At 44.3% G+C, this 17,098-nt stretch overlaps 1 protein-coding gene across 1 annotated transcript in view; it reads left to right on the top strand.

The window, feature by feature from the left end:
* Nucleotides 1-13,018: 13,018 nt before the first annotated feature.
* The window catches only part of CDYL (chromodomain Y like), a 133,728-nt gene continuing 129,648 nt past the window's right edge, over nucleotides 13,019-17,098 (top strand). The window contains exon 1 of the mRNA XM_081245388.1: nucleotides 13,019-13,427. Coding sequence (XP_081101514.1) covers nucleotides 13,404-13,427 — 24 coding nt within the window. The 5' untranslated portion in view covers nucleotides 13,019-13,403. The remainder of the gene's footprint in view (nucleotides 13,428-17,098) is intronic.

Genomic DNA, 17,098 nt, shown 5'->3' with positions numbered 1-17,098 from the left:
TGTTCTTTTTCTTTTAGAAATTCTAAGACTTTGACAATAACTTTCCTTGAATACATTAGTTTTATTTTACCTCTATTCCCAAAAGCAAATCTGTTGCTTCTTCTGCTGAAGTTAGTCAGTCAACCTGGGGTTGAAACAATCTTTTATCTACAGGAACTGACCTCAGCTGGATACCTTATATCCTCTATACTCAAGAAAGAACACCCCCTGCTAAGTGCTCCATGAAAGGTTCTTGTAAGAAAGCACTGGTAGAACAAACTTTCCACATAAGATGAATAAGGTCTGAGGATCTAATGTAAAACATGGTGACTATAGTTGCTAACTCTGTATTGTGTAATTGAAATTTGCTAAATGAGTAGAAACTAAATGGTCTCACAAAGAAGGAGAAGAAGGAGAGAGGAGGAAGCAGGAGAAGAAGGAGAGAGGAGGAAGAAGAAGAGGAAGTAGAAGAAGAAAAAGGGGGAGGAGGAAGAGGAGGGGAAGAAGAAGAAGGGGGGAGGGGAGAGGAGGAGGGGAAGGAGAAGGAGAAAAATATGTGAAGTGATGGATGTGTTCACTAGTTGAAGAGAAATCCTTTCATAATGTGTATGTATCAATATATCGAATCATGTGATATACACTTTAAATATCTTACAACTTTGTCAGTTATAACTCAATAAAGCTGAAATTTTAAAAAACAGAGAGAATGTGCTGGTAGAGTTGATGGTATTTTAACCTCACCATCATCTCTGAACCCTATATAGCGGGAGCTCATGGGTTCACAGTGTTGTTGGCTAGTTTCTTTTGGAGCTCTCTCTCTCTTTCTCTAAAGCAGAGAGTACAGATGCATCAAACATACACAAGGACAAAGACAAAAACCAGCATGGCAATTTAAAAAGAAAAGATGATGATCCAAGTAGTAAACCTACCCAAGAATAAATGTTTATGCTGTGCAGTGTTGATGGGTTTAGTGCTAAATGCGGATGGCGTTGGTTCTTTACAGATTGGTCAGAAAAAAGCTTCCTTCATTTAGGGAAATATTCACGGAGCTGGCAATGAATACGGAAAGAATAAGAAGACTCAGGAAAGTAGGGGACAGCCCACCCATTTCCAGCATAGAGGAAAGCATATGTGAAACTGATCTATTCAGTGTGAAAAATCCAAACCTGAGCTATGGGGAAATTAGCATAAAGGGACCAAGAAGAAACCTGACAGGAAGGGAAGCATTTGAGACAATTGATACACTAATTATACATCCTAATGCTTCGGATAAATTAGGTCTCCTAAAGAGCTCAACTATATAACAATAGTTAGACCAGTTTATATTTTGTATATTCTTAATACTGAATACACATGAATTACAGACATTAGGCTTATACATGCCTAACACATATGATTCATGAACCTCATATACTGATTAATGGCCAAGTGTTTGTGCTCTTTCCTTTTCAAACTAAACTGGAACCTCACCAGAACCAATTAATCTTAATGATTTAAACTTCCAGTTATAAGAGGAATAAGTTCTGGGGCTTTAATATACAGCATGGCAACTATAGTTAACAATACTGTAATATATACCTTAAAATTGCTAAGAGTAGATCTTAAATGTTCTAAACACAAAAAAATTATATTTATGAGAGGTGATGGAGGTGTCAACTAACCTTATAGTGGTAATCACTTTGCAAAATATATGTATCAAATCACCACGTTGTACACCTTAAATCTATACAATATTATATGTCAATTATATCTTTTTAAAAAATATTTGTTTATTTTATTGATTTATTTGGCTGCGCCGGGTCTTAGTTGTGGCATGCAGGATCTTCATCGCCACGTCCGGGATCTTTAGTTGCGGCATGCAGGATCTTTTAGTTGCCACATGTGGGATCTTTAGCTGCAGCATGTGGGATCTAGTTCCCTGACCAGGGATTGGACTCGGGCCCCCTGCATTAGGAGCATGGAGTCTTAACCACTGGACCACCAGAGAAGTCCCTGTCAATTATATCTTAATAATGCTGTGGGGAAAGCTTGATGATTTAATTAAAAAAAAAAAAAAGAAAATTGCCAACCTGGAATTCTATACTAAGTGACATAGCCTTCCATAAAAAGGTAAAATAGACATTTTCAGACAAACAAAAATGAGAGAATTCATCAGCAGCCGTCTTCAATAAATAAAATATTAATTGTTCTTCAAGCAGAAGGAAAATGATTCCAGACAGAAGATTAGAAATACAGTAAAAAATGAAGGGCAATAAAAAAGGTTAAATATGTTGGGTGAATCTAAATAAATGTTGGCTATATAAATCAATAATTATAATGACTTTTGGCATGTAAAATAGAGAATTAAGATACAAAACAACAATAAGGATTAACATGGAATAAATAGTATTGGGACAGGCTCAGTAGGTCATGGAACAAATGTGTAAAGTTTTCTTAGGTTATTGTGTTGTCCAGGAAAAAAATAAAATTATTAATATTACACTTATTTAAGAGAAAGACGTATGTTATAATTTCTAGGGTTACCACTATATAATGTGTAAAAGAACATATGACTTGCAAGGTAAGAAAGAGAAAAAAGATAGAATAATTATTTTTAAAGTTCTCAATCTGAAACAAATCAATAAAAAAAAACATAGAATAGGCAGGATAAATAGAGAAACTAAATAATATGGTAGAATCAAAACTACACATATTATTAATCACCTTAAATGTAAATGGACTAAATACCCCAATTAAAAGACAAAGATTGTCATACTGAATTTAAAGACAAAATTGCTACTTATAAGACACATATTTAAAACATAAGGATCCAGAAAGTTTAAAAATACAAAGATGGAGGGCTTCCCTGGTGGCGCAGTGGTTGAGAGTCCGCCTGCCGATGCAGAGGACACGGGTTCGTGCCCCAGTCTGGGAGGATCCCGCATGCCGTGGAGCGGCTGGGCCCGTGAGCCATGGCCGCTGAGCCTGCGCGTCCGGAGCCTGTGCTCCGCAAAGGGAGAGGCCACAACAGTGAGAGGCCCACATACCGCAAAAATCAAAAAAACAAAACAAACAAACAAAAAAATACAAAGATGGAGAAAGATTTATCTATCATACAAACATAAATTTTTTAAAAGTTGGTTATAGGTATCTTAATATCAGCCAAAGTAGACATAAAGTCAAAAGCATGATTAGTATCTTTATAATGACAAAATGCTTCATTTAGCTGGTAGATATAACAGTTTAAACTTGTATGTACCTAATAAATAGCTTCGAAACATGTAAAGCAAAAACTAACTGGACTAAAAAGGCATAAACAAATTCACAATCATATTGGGAAATTTTAACACACCTATCTTGAGAGATGATTTGAATAACATAAATACTAAACTTGAATATATATATATTTATATATAAACTTTATTATAACATATTAATATATCCAAATTTATTGTTTATAATTAAGATAAAATATAATTTATATATTAGTATATGATTCATATAATAAATCATATAATATAAAGTATATATATAAATAACACTGCATAAACACAATCTGCAAAATACACAATCTTTTGAAGTGCCATGTAGAATATTAATAAAATTTGAGCATATTTGGGATACGTCTCAACAAATTTCAAAGGATTGAAATTCTACAGATTATGTTCTTTGACTACAATGCCATTAAACCAGAAATCAAATAAAAACAACAAAAAGAGTAGAAAAATTCTATATTTTGAGATTAAAAACATACTTCTAATAATTCATACGTCAAAGAAGAAACCACAATGGAAATGGAAATTTATTTTGAACTAGATGATAATGAAAATGTAAAACACCAAGACTTTTGGGATGCAGAGGAATTTGTAGGTTTAAATACATACATTTGGAAAGACTAAAAGTTGATGAACAAAGGCATTTAAAGAAATTAGAAAAATTACAAAAAATAAAACCCAAAGTGAAAAGGAGATAATAATGTAAGAGCATAATGAAATAGAGTAGACATTTCCAAAACAGAGAATCAACAAAGTACAAAGTTGGTATTTTCAAAAGGCTAATAAATTAATATAGCCCTGGCAAGGCTGATAAAAGGAGAGAAGTCACACATAATTTGAAAAGTGAAAAATGAGGCACTACTACAGATCCTACCAATATTAAAATTTTCTGAACAACTTTATTCCATCAAATTTGAAAATTTCAATAAAACGGATAAATTGACATAGGAAGAAATAGAAAACCTGAATATTCCTTCATTAATAAATTTGAATCTATAGCTTAAAGCCTTTCAACAAGAATGCTCCAGGACCAGATGACTTTACAAGAAAATGCATACAGATAATAAAGGAAGAAATAATGGCATTTATACACAAACTAAAAATTGGAAAGGAGGAAGTGTATGCCAGCTCCTCTTATGAGATATGTATAACCTGGATATCAAAACCTGACAAGAACATATGAAAAGACAATTTCAGACCAATCTTTCTCATGAACATAGATTCAAAATCCTAAACACATTATTAGCATAACAAATTTAGCAATTTATAAAGAGCACAATGCAACCAAACCAAAATTTTGGTTTATTCCAGAAAGAGAAAATTGATTTAAAATTAAAATAATGAATGTAAGCCAACATATTTACAAAATGAAGGAATGAAATCATATGGTCATTTCCATAGATGACAAAATTCAATATCCATTCACAATTTAATTTAAAAAGTTTAGAAAATTAGTATTAGAAAGGAATTTCCCTAATCTGATTAAAGATTAAAGTTGCCTATAAAATTTCTTTAGCAAATAGCATTCTTAATAGTGAAAGTTTCCTTTTGTAATTAAAATCAAGAAAAGATGTCCACTATCACCACTTCTATTCAGTGTTTCATTGGAGGTCCTAAAGGCATTGTCCATCACCTCATGGGCATGCTGAGTATGCTAGACATCAGCAAAGTATTCACCAAAAATTTATTTGGAAATAATTTGATATCTAAAACATAAGCATTGAAGTTAAGGCAATAGTGTAATAATTCCCTAACTACTTTGCCCCAACCATCTGTTCTTCACAGAGTCAACCTTTGTGAAAATACAGATCAGATCATTGCTCAAGAAACCCAGGACATTTTCATGATCCACCAGACTTGCCTGTCTCCTAATTCCATTTTATGTCTCTCTTCCTGTTCTCTGCATTCCAGCCCCACTAGCTCCTTTCAGGTTCTCAGAGACGTGCTCCTTCCACATCTAGGGCTTTGCACACATTCTTCCCTCAGCCTGGGACCATCTTCATCATCCTCTTACCTAGTTCATCCTTTAGATTTTAGCTCACTAGCTTAGTCATGACCTAATCAAAAACCAAAGAAGTCCCAGTAACAACAAGCACAGCTAGTACCCAGAACTTGCTTTTAATATGATTTTTAAATAAGAGGAGCCAGGGCTACTTGGAGAACTGGCTGGTTCTAGAACTGGGGCAGAACATATACAAGATGAGCCTGGAGCATCTAATAATGTCAGAAAGTAAAGAAGTGCTCACACCCACACATACACACCCGCCCCCCCCCCGCCCCCCAACAATGATCAGGTCCAGGAGCCCAAAAGAGCTCTCAGTGGCCAAAGCTGGAACAATCAGAGTAACACAATAAGTAAAGAAGTATGGATTATAATCCGAAATACAAGATATATATCTGTGAGTTCATATTAATAGAAATGATTGAATAATTAATAATTGTGGGAGAAGAGATAAATCTGTGCAGAATTCCAAATAATTTTTGTGGATACTCTGTCCTCAAAGGGCAGGAGTACAGGTCCTCACTCCTTAAGTGTGTTTTGCCCAGTGTAACTTCCCAAACAGTCTAGAATAGAAAGGGCGGTCTGGGGGTAGTAACTTCAGTGGAGAAACCTGCCAAGTGCTACTTTAGCCAGGCCTTCAAGGTCAACATCAGCAGTGATAAGCCATGTTGATAGTCTGTACCTTTGATGTGACGAGAAAGGCACTTTACTTCTGTGGTCTTCCTCTCCAAACTAATGGTGAGAAAAACAACAGACAAATCCCACTTGAGGGACATTCTACAAAATATCCCACCAATACTCTTCAAAGCTGCCAAGATCATCAAAAACAAGGAAAATCTGAGAAATTGTCACAGCCGAGAGGAGCCTAAGGGAATATAATCACTAAATGTAACACAGTGTCCTGAATGAGATCCTGGAACAGAAAATGGACATTAGGTAAAAACTAAGGAGATTGAAATGAAGACTAGTTAATAATAATGTATCCGTGTTGGCTCATTAATTGTGACAAGTGTACCATACTAACGTGAGGCATTAATACTAGGGGAAATGCTGAGGGATATATGGGCATCTCTATACTATCTTGGCGGTTTTTCTGTAAATCTAAATTCATTATAAAAAGCAACAACTAAACAAGCCCTAAATACTAACAGGATATGGTATACTCCCCACCTTCCATAAATTATTCCAGTGTCTTCAAGTATTGGCTAGCGTATGGAAATATTCTTAAGCTGGGGAGTGGGTACACAGGCTTTTGTTTTATTATTCTTGATATCATTTAGAATGTCTAATATTTCATTTTTTAAATGTTAAACTATAAAGCAACTGCAGGGAAGTCAAAATGTTGCTTTCTCCCATGATGGCTATTTGGATGTTTTTTTTGGATATCGAATTATTTGAAAATAATTTTTCAATGATCCTGCTCTGCTGGTGTCCAAGCATGTCTAGAGTGTCCATGGGGTGAGGGACACTGTCTTTGGGGAAGCAGCAGACCAGACTCATGGCCAGGTCACATGTGCTCACAGCTGCCTGCAATTTTCCTTGATTTGATTTATAACTGTGACTTTTTACCTGATAATTTAATGCTTATCTATTGCAATAGATTATTAGCTGCCTGAGACCAGGGATGATTGTATATACATTAATTAGCAAGGAGCCTGGCACACAATAAGTGGTCAGTAAATATTTATTGAATGAATGAATGAATGAAGGACTATAACAATAGTTCAGGGCTCAGACCCTAGAGTCACCTGGACCTGAGTGTAAATTTTAGCGTCCCCTCTTACTAGGAATGGGACAATCATTGTGCCTATTCCAAAAGGTGATTTAATGGATAGATGTGATTACTGAGGGTTCTTTGTAAATGTTAGCTATAATTTTTATTAGGTGCTGTTGAATTAAAGAGGCTAATATTTGTAAAGTGTTTATAACAGTTCCTGGCACAGGGCAAGTGCTTTTCATTTGTTTATTCATTTTTTTAATGTTGCTGTTTACAAAATTAAACTGCATTCCCTTTGCACAGTCAGTTACAGATATTCTTCGGAAAAGCTTTTACATTCTTCAGAAAGAAAAGGTCTAAAATATATACTATAAATCCTTTTTAGTTCAAAATATATTAATCTAGAATATGTGATAATTCAGAAAGGAGCCTGGTCTGAACACATTTGTAGCATTTATGGAGAAATAATTTGTACTGCAAAAAAGGGATCATTAAGCCATTTAAGAAAATGGTTTTAGAGCACTTTGGCAATACCATTCACATATAATTAGCAATGCAACTTTGCAGGGGTTTGTTACCCATCTCCCAAACAGTGGTTTTCAGATTTTTTGGTCTTGATCAAAATGTAAGAAATGTCTTTTACATTACGACCTAGTGTATAATAATATACACGTGTATTTATGTATGTGTGTGTGTATATATATGCATGTGTGTGTATATATATACATATATATATCTATATATTTAAAAGTATGTGTGTATTTAATGGAAGCAGTAGTTCCACCCTAGTGGAGTGATGGATGCACTCTGATTTTTTTTCCAAGTTCATTCCATTCTATCCATTCCACCCTGTCTCACTTAAAAAATGCTAATCAAGGAATTCCCTGGTGGTCTAGTGGTTAGGACTCCGTGCTTTCACTGCAGTGGGCCCGGGTTCGATCCCTGGTCAGGGAACTAAAATCCCCGCATGCTGTGCAGTTCAGCAAAAAAAAAAAAAAAAAAAAAATGCTAATCAAGAGCTACTAAAATAATGTAAAGATCCACTACTGGTTTGAAATCTGTAGCTCAATTAAAAAAATAAACCACCACCACAAAGAAACAAATAAAACTGTTCTAAACCAGTGCTTCTCAAACTTCAGTGTGCATCAGAATCACCTGGTGAACTTGTTAAACAGATTCTTGGGTGCTAGTAGGTGGGTGGTGGTAGAGAATTTGTACTTCTAATAAGTTTCAAGGTGAAGCTGTTGCTATTGGTCTGCGGACCACAGTTTGAGAACCTCTGCACTGAGCAATACTAGTGATTGAAAACAATCAAGCCCCAGTACCTGCTTCCATATGTTGGTGTGGTTCAAGCTTTATTTTCAGATTCACTTACTCTTTGCTTTAGGTTTCAACCTCCACCTGCTGTGGTCCTGGGCATATTCTGGGTTCCATTGCTTCCTGTGCACCTGGTGCTACCAGCCAGAATGTCTGCTCTCATCTTCTGCCCACTTGCTCTCTGATTGATAATCTCTTTCTCTCTAGAAAAGTCCAGAAGGTAATGAGGTTACTGGGATGGTCTCACCTGAGTGACAAACATAATGACCCATCACAATAATTCAAGGGACATTTACATTTGATGTTTTTTTCAGGAATCCAGAATGAATTAGTTACTGCCCTGGTATAAAGTCAACCGACTGTCATGGCAGTGTCTCAAGGCTATTTACTCTTTATGAATTTTGGTTATTTTTCTCCTTCCGGAAGGTGGAACAATGTATAAAGTTACAAATGAAAAATTTCATTAGTCTTGATTGTTTCCGTCAAAGGGAGGAACAACGGAGACATATTACAAGGATTCTTTGGGTAGAATCACCGTTAGCTAAAGAGAAAAAGGAATTGCAGTTAAACACTAAATCTAGTTGAGAAAGAAAATAACCCTTAATTGTAAATTGATGAGGTTTTGCCAGTGGTGGAACCTCAGCCTAAGAGGAAATTGGTGAAATCGAATGTGAAGAAGTCTCAGAACTGCTATCACTAGGGCAAAGAGATTAAGTCGTCATAGTGTTTGGCCAGGAAACAGCAGTGTGGCAGCTGGATTAGGTACTTGCTTCCACAAAAAAGAGAGAATAATACCTGGGACCAAGATGGATGCAGGCAGGGAGAAGTTGCCGGTTGAAATGGGGAAATTGATGATTTGGCCAGGGAAGGAAGCAGCAGCTGAAATGAGGAATCAGACGTTGTTGGTTGTCTTGAAAAGAAGGGGGCATTGGTATCCAATTCAAGCTTTCAGGGAAGGAAGAACTGTTTGGCTCCAAATTTGGAGAAGGGCCTAGCACCCGAATTCATCTTATGACTGGCTTTCTGTGCTTCTCTCTTTTGCTTTGTCACGCCTGAAGTTTTCTTACTTTCTTTTGAGTAAGTGATTGAGATAGCAATTTCCCCAAGATTTATGAAGTGACCGCTCTATAACCAGAATGGTATTTAACTTTTCTTTGGCCTCAGCGTGCACAAAGACACAAACGGGTCACTTCTTGATAAAACCTGCAGTTAAATTTTAGGTTTTGTTGGAGGTAGCCAAGATAGATTACGCTTTGGGGCGCAGAACTGCTGAAGGGGATTGTTATCAGCCCTTTTCCCCAGTCACCCAACCTTAAAATGCCTTTGACTCTGCTAGGAGGAGTTGCTAGATTTTCCATTTCTTTTGTCTTTCCAGCCCCATCCCCCACCTCCTTTCAGGAGCCTTGGGATTCAAATGTAGATGAAATGCAGATTCTTGGGAAAGTTGAAGAAGTGATTGGTTGGGCTGTTGAGTGGGGAAAGGAAAGGACCTTTAATTTAAAATATTAGTCATTGTTCTGCCGAGATGTGGAATGGCTCTAACTCCTGATCTGAAGAGTCTTGAGTGGTACCGGTTGTCGAATACCAATCGTTCAAATAAATTTGGAAAAGGAGTAAACTGGTGCATGTTGGTCTCCACCACTAACTCAGATCAGGTAAGTGAAGCTTAGAATGAGTATATGTGTATTTTAATCGCATGTGTCCTCCATCTTGCTTCTCAACCATTTCTATAATTTTTAAGATCTGTATATTTTACTGGTACAAACTGTTGTGCTGGGAGATGTCTTCCCTGATGTGTTTAGGGGATGTGATTCGCTTTTATTCTCAAAGGACTTTCACAGCACCCACACGCGTGGTCGTGGGAACTACTGCAAAACTTCACTATTTCATAAAAAGTGGTGTGAATTCAAAGCTATTAAATAATCTTGGACATAATTTGCTTCTGTTATGAGCACTGATAAAACGTTGTTTATATTTAAAAAGTGAGGGAAGGGAGTGGCATTTGCTTAAAAGTAAGACAAATCGAACTAACGAGGTGAAGTATATACATAAGCAAAACAGCATTAAATAAACCAGTGGGTGTTCTAGGTGGAGGGGGAATGAGAGGAACACAGTGGACGGCTGACCTCAAGTTCTCAGTCACTAGTTGAGTACTTTAGTACAGGTCTCCTCTGCCTTGTTCTTAATTAAGATGGAAACCGACTGATCACTGGAGGAGAAAGGTAGACCTGTGCTTGGGAGAATGGCTGGCTCCTGCTTCGTTACGCAGCTGAGTTCTACCCCGCGCTTCCTCCTGATGTTCACAGCTAATCACAGCAGCATGGATAACCCAGGTGATCAGGATTAAAGGTCCGTGTACATTGACTTTTTGGAGTTACCTTTTTTTATGCTGTAATCCCCCCTCCCATTTTTTCCACAATGAGGGAAGTCTCCTTAGGTTAGGATTGTATATATAGCCAATGTACTAGCTCAGTACCTGAGTAGAGCTGTGGTTGTCTTTACATCCTCCTGTCTTCCTCCCCTCCCCTTGGTAACAGTGGGGACTTTATATTTACATCGGTCTAGGATTGTATATAGGTTTCTAGGTGAGATGTGTCTGTTCGTTTTATATTGAGGATCCCTTTTTTCTTACTCATGTTGTATTGTGCTTGTGTGACTTTGAACCACCTCTTGCAAGCCTGTGAGCACTTGCAGTACTGAGCAGTCATTGCTTTGAGACTTGTAGGGTATACAAAGTTCTAGTCCTTGCCTTCAAGGAGCTTACAACTTAGGCTGATGAATTTGTGTGCCAGAGAGACGAGAAGCAGATGCAGCAAATAATGTATTAAGAAGCGCTAATGTTTGGAGGAGGGCAGAGAGAGCTGGCTGGGCCATCAGAGAGGGTGCCTGGACGGGTTGAGGAGGTGAGGACTTTAATTTGTGATTCTCTTGTCGAAGCATCTGGTAATGGGAATCGGAGGTGTATCATGTGTCAGGGGCTTTGCTGTGGACACTGGAATTCCAACTCACTGAATAAAAACTTATTTTGTAGGTAGAGAATGGTGTGGGGGGCTGGAGAGTCGAATTGGAAGACGAGATCTGGGGAAGGTCATCGTGTAGAAATGGGAGGGAAGAGTGTAGAGAACCGAGTATACCGAGGAAAACTCCGCAGTGGAGCGCGCCTCAGTGGCTGGGGAGGGAGTGACTAATTTTGCCCTGGAAGTCAGAAGGCTTTGCTTTGGAGGTGACGTCGGAGCAGGAGTTTAGAGTAGAAAGGGGGCATTCCAGGCAGAGGGAATCGCAGGCAGAAGCGCCGGCGTGGAGACAATGGTGATTCGACTTGAAGTGACTTACGGGCAAGCGTTGCGCTTGTTCGTGGGCCTGGAGAGGGCAGGAAGCTCAGCGGGGTGGGTGAAAAGCCTTGTGGTTACTAAACTGTGCGTATGGGGCACCGTCGAATTGGGTTTTCGATGGTGGGAGGAGCCTGGTTTCTAGAGGCTGGGTTACGAATTGGAGCCTGAGGGAGCACCTGGAACGGGGTGGCAGCGGAGATGCCCTGGGAGACATGAGGGTTTGGCGGGGGCTTCCAGGCCTAGGGGTGGGGGACAACGTGAGGCAGGGTCTCTGCGGGGCACCGCAGAGAAGGTCCGCTCTGTGCGCAGGAAGGTTCGGAGTTGCCGGCTGTTTGGGGCGGTCGGGCCAGGCAGCCCCTTCCTCATTCCGCACGGATGGGTAAACGTCCAGTGTCCTGGCAGGTATGCCCCGCGAGCTAGCCATGCGGGCCGGCCCCACTTTGGCCCTCTGCCCTGCCAAGCGCAGGAAGGGCCTGACCATCGCTGTGGCCCCGGGAGGGCCGGTCGCCTGCTTGTCCACGCCGTTCCCCCCCAAGGAGAACCATCACTGACAGCTTCGTTGCATTGGAACCCAGACCTCCCTGGAGCCCGGATTCCGGCCCCTCCTCCCAGCTGCTCTTCGGAGGAGGCGGACGCTCCGAGAGGAACAGGGAGGCCCAGCGCGGGGAAAGCTGCGGGCCGAGCGGAGGCGGCCGCGCCCTCCCGCCGCCCTCGACTGCGCCGGGCTCCCGCCCCGGCCCCCACCCCCGGCCTGCCGCTGAGCACGCGTGCCGAGCGCGCCGGGCCCCACGCGGGCGCGCGCTCCGGCTCCGGGTCTTGGCGGCGGCCGCGGGGGAGGTGGGCACGTGGTGCGGAGGGGGCTCCACCTGGCCACGCCGCCGGCTCTCCGCTGGCCGGCCCGGCCCGGATAAGCGACGCGGCGGGCGCGCGGGGGCGGGGGCTCCGCGCGCTCCGCAGGGAGGCTGCGCATCGCTGCCGTCGGGGCGGCGGGGTGCGGACGTGGGCCGGCGCGCCCCCGCAGCCCCCTGCCCGACGTCGGGCCCGCCGGTGCCTGCCCCTGCGCGCGTCGCCGTCCTCCGCCCTCCCGCCCCGGGCCCGGGGCCGGCCCCCACGTCGAGGCGGGCGTGCGGGCGACGGCGCGGCGCGGCCGGACCTCCGGAGGGCACTGGGGCGAGCCTGGCCCCGCCCATAGCCCCGCCCCCGCCTCCCTCGGCCCCGCCCCCACACCAGGCTCCTCCCCTTCCTGCCGGCCGGCTCCCTGCGGCCGCCCGCCGCGCCCGGAGCGCGGCCCACCCGCTCCCCTCGGCTGCCCCGCCCTCCGGCCGCCCCGCCCCCCCGCGCGGGCGGCCCGAAAACCCGGAGCGCGGGAGTGCGGCTCGGCCGGGCCGGGCGGCCGCACTGGGCATGCTCAGTAGCCGGGGCAGGTTTTTCGGTCGCAAGTAGGAAGCTTTTTGCACTACACCGGAGAGGGGGAGCCGCGGAGCCAGCGCGCTGCCGTGCACCGCCGCCGCGCCCGCTTCAGCCCGGCCCGGCCCCGCGGCGGCGCGATGAGCCCGAGCCCGAGCCGGCCCGCCGGGGAGTGAGCGCGGCGCGGAGGGCGCGTTGCGCAGCTGCTCCTGCGCACAACCCGGCCGGCGGCCCGCACCGGCAGGAGTGAGCGCCGGTCCGCGCCCGACCGGCGCCGGAGCCGAGCGGAGCAGGAAGCGCAGGCCACGCAGGGACCCAAGTGAAACAAAGTGTCGGCCGCCGGCTGCGCGGCGCCTCGCCGGCCCTGCCCCGCGCCCCCCGCTCCACCGCCCACCATGGCCTCCGAGGAGCTGTACGAGGTACCTCCCCTCCCCCCGGCCCGCCGCCCCGCCGCCCCGCCCGGCCCCCGCCCGACGGCCGGCCCGCCGCCCCCTCCCCCCCCCCGGCCGTAGTTTGCTGGACGGAAGCGCGTGCGCCCGGGCCCGGCGGTGGCGTCCGAGTTGCGGGGCCGGGGGTCCCGGCCGCGGGGCAGGAGCGCTGACGCGAGCGACTTGCTCGGACGGAGCCAAAGTGCCCGCGGCGAGGCGGTGGGTGCGGAGACCGCGGCGCCGCCGGGCGGGGTCCGTGGGCGGCGCGGGGGCGCTTTCCTGGCCGTTCGGCGGAGCGCTCTGGGGAGGGTTTGCCTCCGGTTTTGGGGGGGCGAGAGGAGGGGTACAACTGTCTCCCGACTCTGCTGCTGGCCTGAGCGATGCACAACATCGCACCGAGAAGGCTAAGCGTCGACCACATGCTTTAATTAGGTTAGCATTGTGGCCGGAGCCAGGAAATTTAAATTTAACGCTGATACACCGTCATTCATTTGCGCCGCAGCGGTGCGAGTGAGAAGGGGCACCCTCGGAACTCTGAGTTGTCGGCGATCGGTCCGCCAGCTTCGACTTCAAGTGGTGCGGTCATCAGTTTGGGTCTTGAGGCACATTTTGTGCGCCTCGATGGAACTTCTTGACGTGTTGCGAAGTCGACTTCCTGGGAGTACAGAAGCTTGGAAGGCTCTCTGTTCTTTTGGACAAATGGTCCTTCTGTTGCGTATACGTATTTGTAAATAGGTCTTCGTAAGAGACTAAAACTTCTGCATCCTCTTGATTTACCTCTTGGATGCGTTTAGGGACCTGGGTGTTTAGGGACTTAAGGAAGCGTCTGTAAAGAGTAGAGCCCCTTGGCCCCTGTGAACCCTTAATAAGGACCAGGTGAGCCTTCTGCGGCGTCTTCTCTTGTGGGTATGTTATCGCCGTTGGCACAGAATGGAGCTCTGTTGCCAACAGTGATAGCCTTCTAGCAACTTTTTGTTGCTTTTTTATAAAGCAAGTTTTTGTTGCTTTAAAAGCAAGTGTTCGCCAAAGTTCTCAGGAGGAGGCCGCCTTCTGGAGAATCAGTGGTAAGGTTGTTGGCCTCCCCTTACATTGTACGTGGTCAGTGTACCTCAGCTGGCACTGAAAATGTTCCATTCTGTTCAACCATTTCACACATTAGCTGTGCCCTGCTGTATTCAAGATACTATCTTGGGTCATTTGGGTACTAAAGGGAAAAAAAAACCTCCCTGTTCTCAAGAAGCTTCCCTTCTAAGAAGGAAAGTGTTGTGTTTGGCAAAGGCCCAGAAGTAGAGGCTAAGGCACGCAGTTGGGAAAGTACGTAGTGTGAGAGCATGAGGGATTTTGGTTTCTACATTAGATTATTTTTTGAGAGTTGAGGCTTGAGTATTCACTCGTCATTCATTTTTGTGATTATAAATACATAAGTCAGCTTGTTCTATTAGTGTGTGGGTGAGGGTAGCACCTTATACATAGGTTGTATCTCATGTGTAAAAAATTATGCTGAAAACAACACTTTTACCACCAATTTACCAATTATGAACTAAATTTAGTTCTTTCTTTGCTTACTGTATATCTTCAGGTTTTCCCTTCTCCCGGCAGCATCCATTTATAAGTCACATTTTGTACAAAGTTTGTGTTCATTCAATGTGTTATTGAATGCCTACCCTGTGGAGGTTCCGTCGGGAGCTAGGGAGGGATGAGGGGCGGGAACGGTGCATGCCCTCCAAGAGCATCTGTTGGAAGAACTAAGTACATTGCAGGAAAATGACACACCTGCACAGCTGGGCTCTTGATTCTGAGTTTTAGTTTTGGGAAAACGCTATTAGAGTTGAGATGGCAGTAAGCAGTGTGGTCAGCATATTTCACGGTGGGTTTTCTCACTTCGCCTTTCCCTGTAGGCAACACTGTGACTATATGAGAATTGAAAGTTGACATTTGAAAGCTCTGCCTGGCGATTGAGAGCCTGGATTTGGAGTCAGAAAACCTAGTTCTTGACATCCACCCCTGTCTCCTTGAGCAAATTAACGTTGAAAGTGTCCTCATCTGTAAACTTGGGATCAAAGCTTACCTCATAGAGCTGTGAAGTCTAAAGGAAAAAAAACATGTAAAGCATACCTGCGGTTCCCGGAGAGAACATTCAGAAAGTGGTGGTTATTACTGTGTTCTACCTGATCTGACACGCCTCCTGGAGGCCTGGTGTTGCTTCTAAAGGTAGAGAATTGCACTGCTGTAATCGAGGCAGCATTATTTGTGAGGCAGAAATGATAGTAGCTGTTAAGTAAGCGCTGCGTCTGACTGGCAGCTTGTCTGGGGGCGGGGGGGGGGCGGTCAGGAGCACTAAGGTATGTTAGTAGCCAGGTCCTGGGGCATGAGTTGCCTGGTTTTGTCCAGTTATGCCTAAATCGAAGGGGAACTTTCATGTTTGGCCTCCAACTCCACAATTCCAGAGGGATATACTGGCAGAGGAGGAAGTTCAAAGTCTTGGTTTTTGAAGTAACTTGGCATGGTAAGAGCACGGGTCTGCCTTAGCCCCGTGAACTTGGGCGAGTTACCTGACTGTGAAGCCTTTGTTTTCTCACCTAAAAAGAAGTGAGATCTCCAACACTTGGCATGGTTCCTGGTATGTGGTGATAGGTCCTTAGTAAATGTTTAAGTGCTTATTGTAACTGTGCCTTGTGAATAAAAAAATAAGGGAACAGAGCCTAGAGAAGATGGGATGGAGCATCAGCCTCCCCACATTGGAAGAACTACTACTGTTCGTTGAAGGACAGAAATGATTTACCCCCTGCATCTCCAGCAGCTGGGATCAGGGAAGACAGGTTTTTAAAATTTACCCATGCTATGAACTTTCTAGTCGTCACAAAAAGACAAGCATCCTTTACATCAGGGGTCCACGAACTTTACGTAAAGGACCAGGTAGTTATTAATACTTGAGACCTTGCAGGCCAGGCAGTCTGTTACCACTGCTGAGCTTTGCTTTTGTTGCCCAGAAGCAGCCATCGGCCATGCCCTAGAGGAGCGAGCGCCATGCTCCAGTAGAACTGTTTATGGGCGGTGAAATTCAAATTCCGTGTCACTTTTACATGCGATGAAATAGTCTTCCTCTTTAAAAAAAAATCACTTAAAAATGTGAAAAACTGGGCTTCCCTGGTGGCGCAGTGGTTGAGAGTCCGCCTGCCGATGCAGGGGACGCGGGTTCGTGCTCCGGTCCGGGAAGATCCCACATGCCGCGGAGCGGCTGGGCCCGTGAGCCATGGCCGCTGAGCCTGCGCGTCCGGAGCCTGTGCTCCGCAGCGGGAGAGGCCACAACAGTGAGAGGCCCGCGTACTGCAAAAAAAATTTTTTAAAAAGTGAAAAACAGTCTTAGCCCATGGATTCTAGAAAAACAGGCAGTAGTCTTGATTTGTCCTCCAGGGCTTAGTTTGCTAGCCTCTGCTTTAGATGATCGACTGTTCTGGAGCTGAGTTTTCTACTGGGGTTGGGTGTATGGAGGGTGGGACGTGGCATAGTTAAAGGCCTTCTAGCTCCAATCCTAGCTCTAGACTTAGAGCCAGACGTTGTGGATTCCACTCTTCCCTTCTATGTTGGGAAGGGAAGAGCTGTATGTCTTAAGTAATTGTCTCTTCTGAACTCCCTCATCTGTAAAATGGGAATGATAGTCA

Source organism: Mesoplodon bidens (assembly GCF_964165515.1).
Source record: "Mesoplodon bidens genome assembly, chromosome: 10".
In the NCBI taxonomy this organism is placed as follows: Eukaryota; Metazoa; Chordata; class Mammalia; order Artiodactyla; family Ziphiidae; genus Mesoplodon; species Mesoplodon bidens.
Note: the sequence above shows the minus strand (reverse complement) of the source record. Positions and strands in the feature narration are given on the sequence as shown.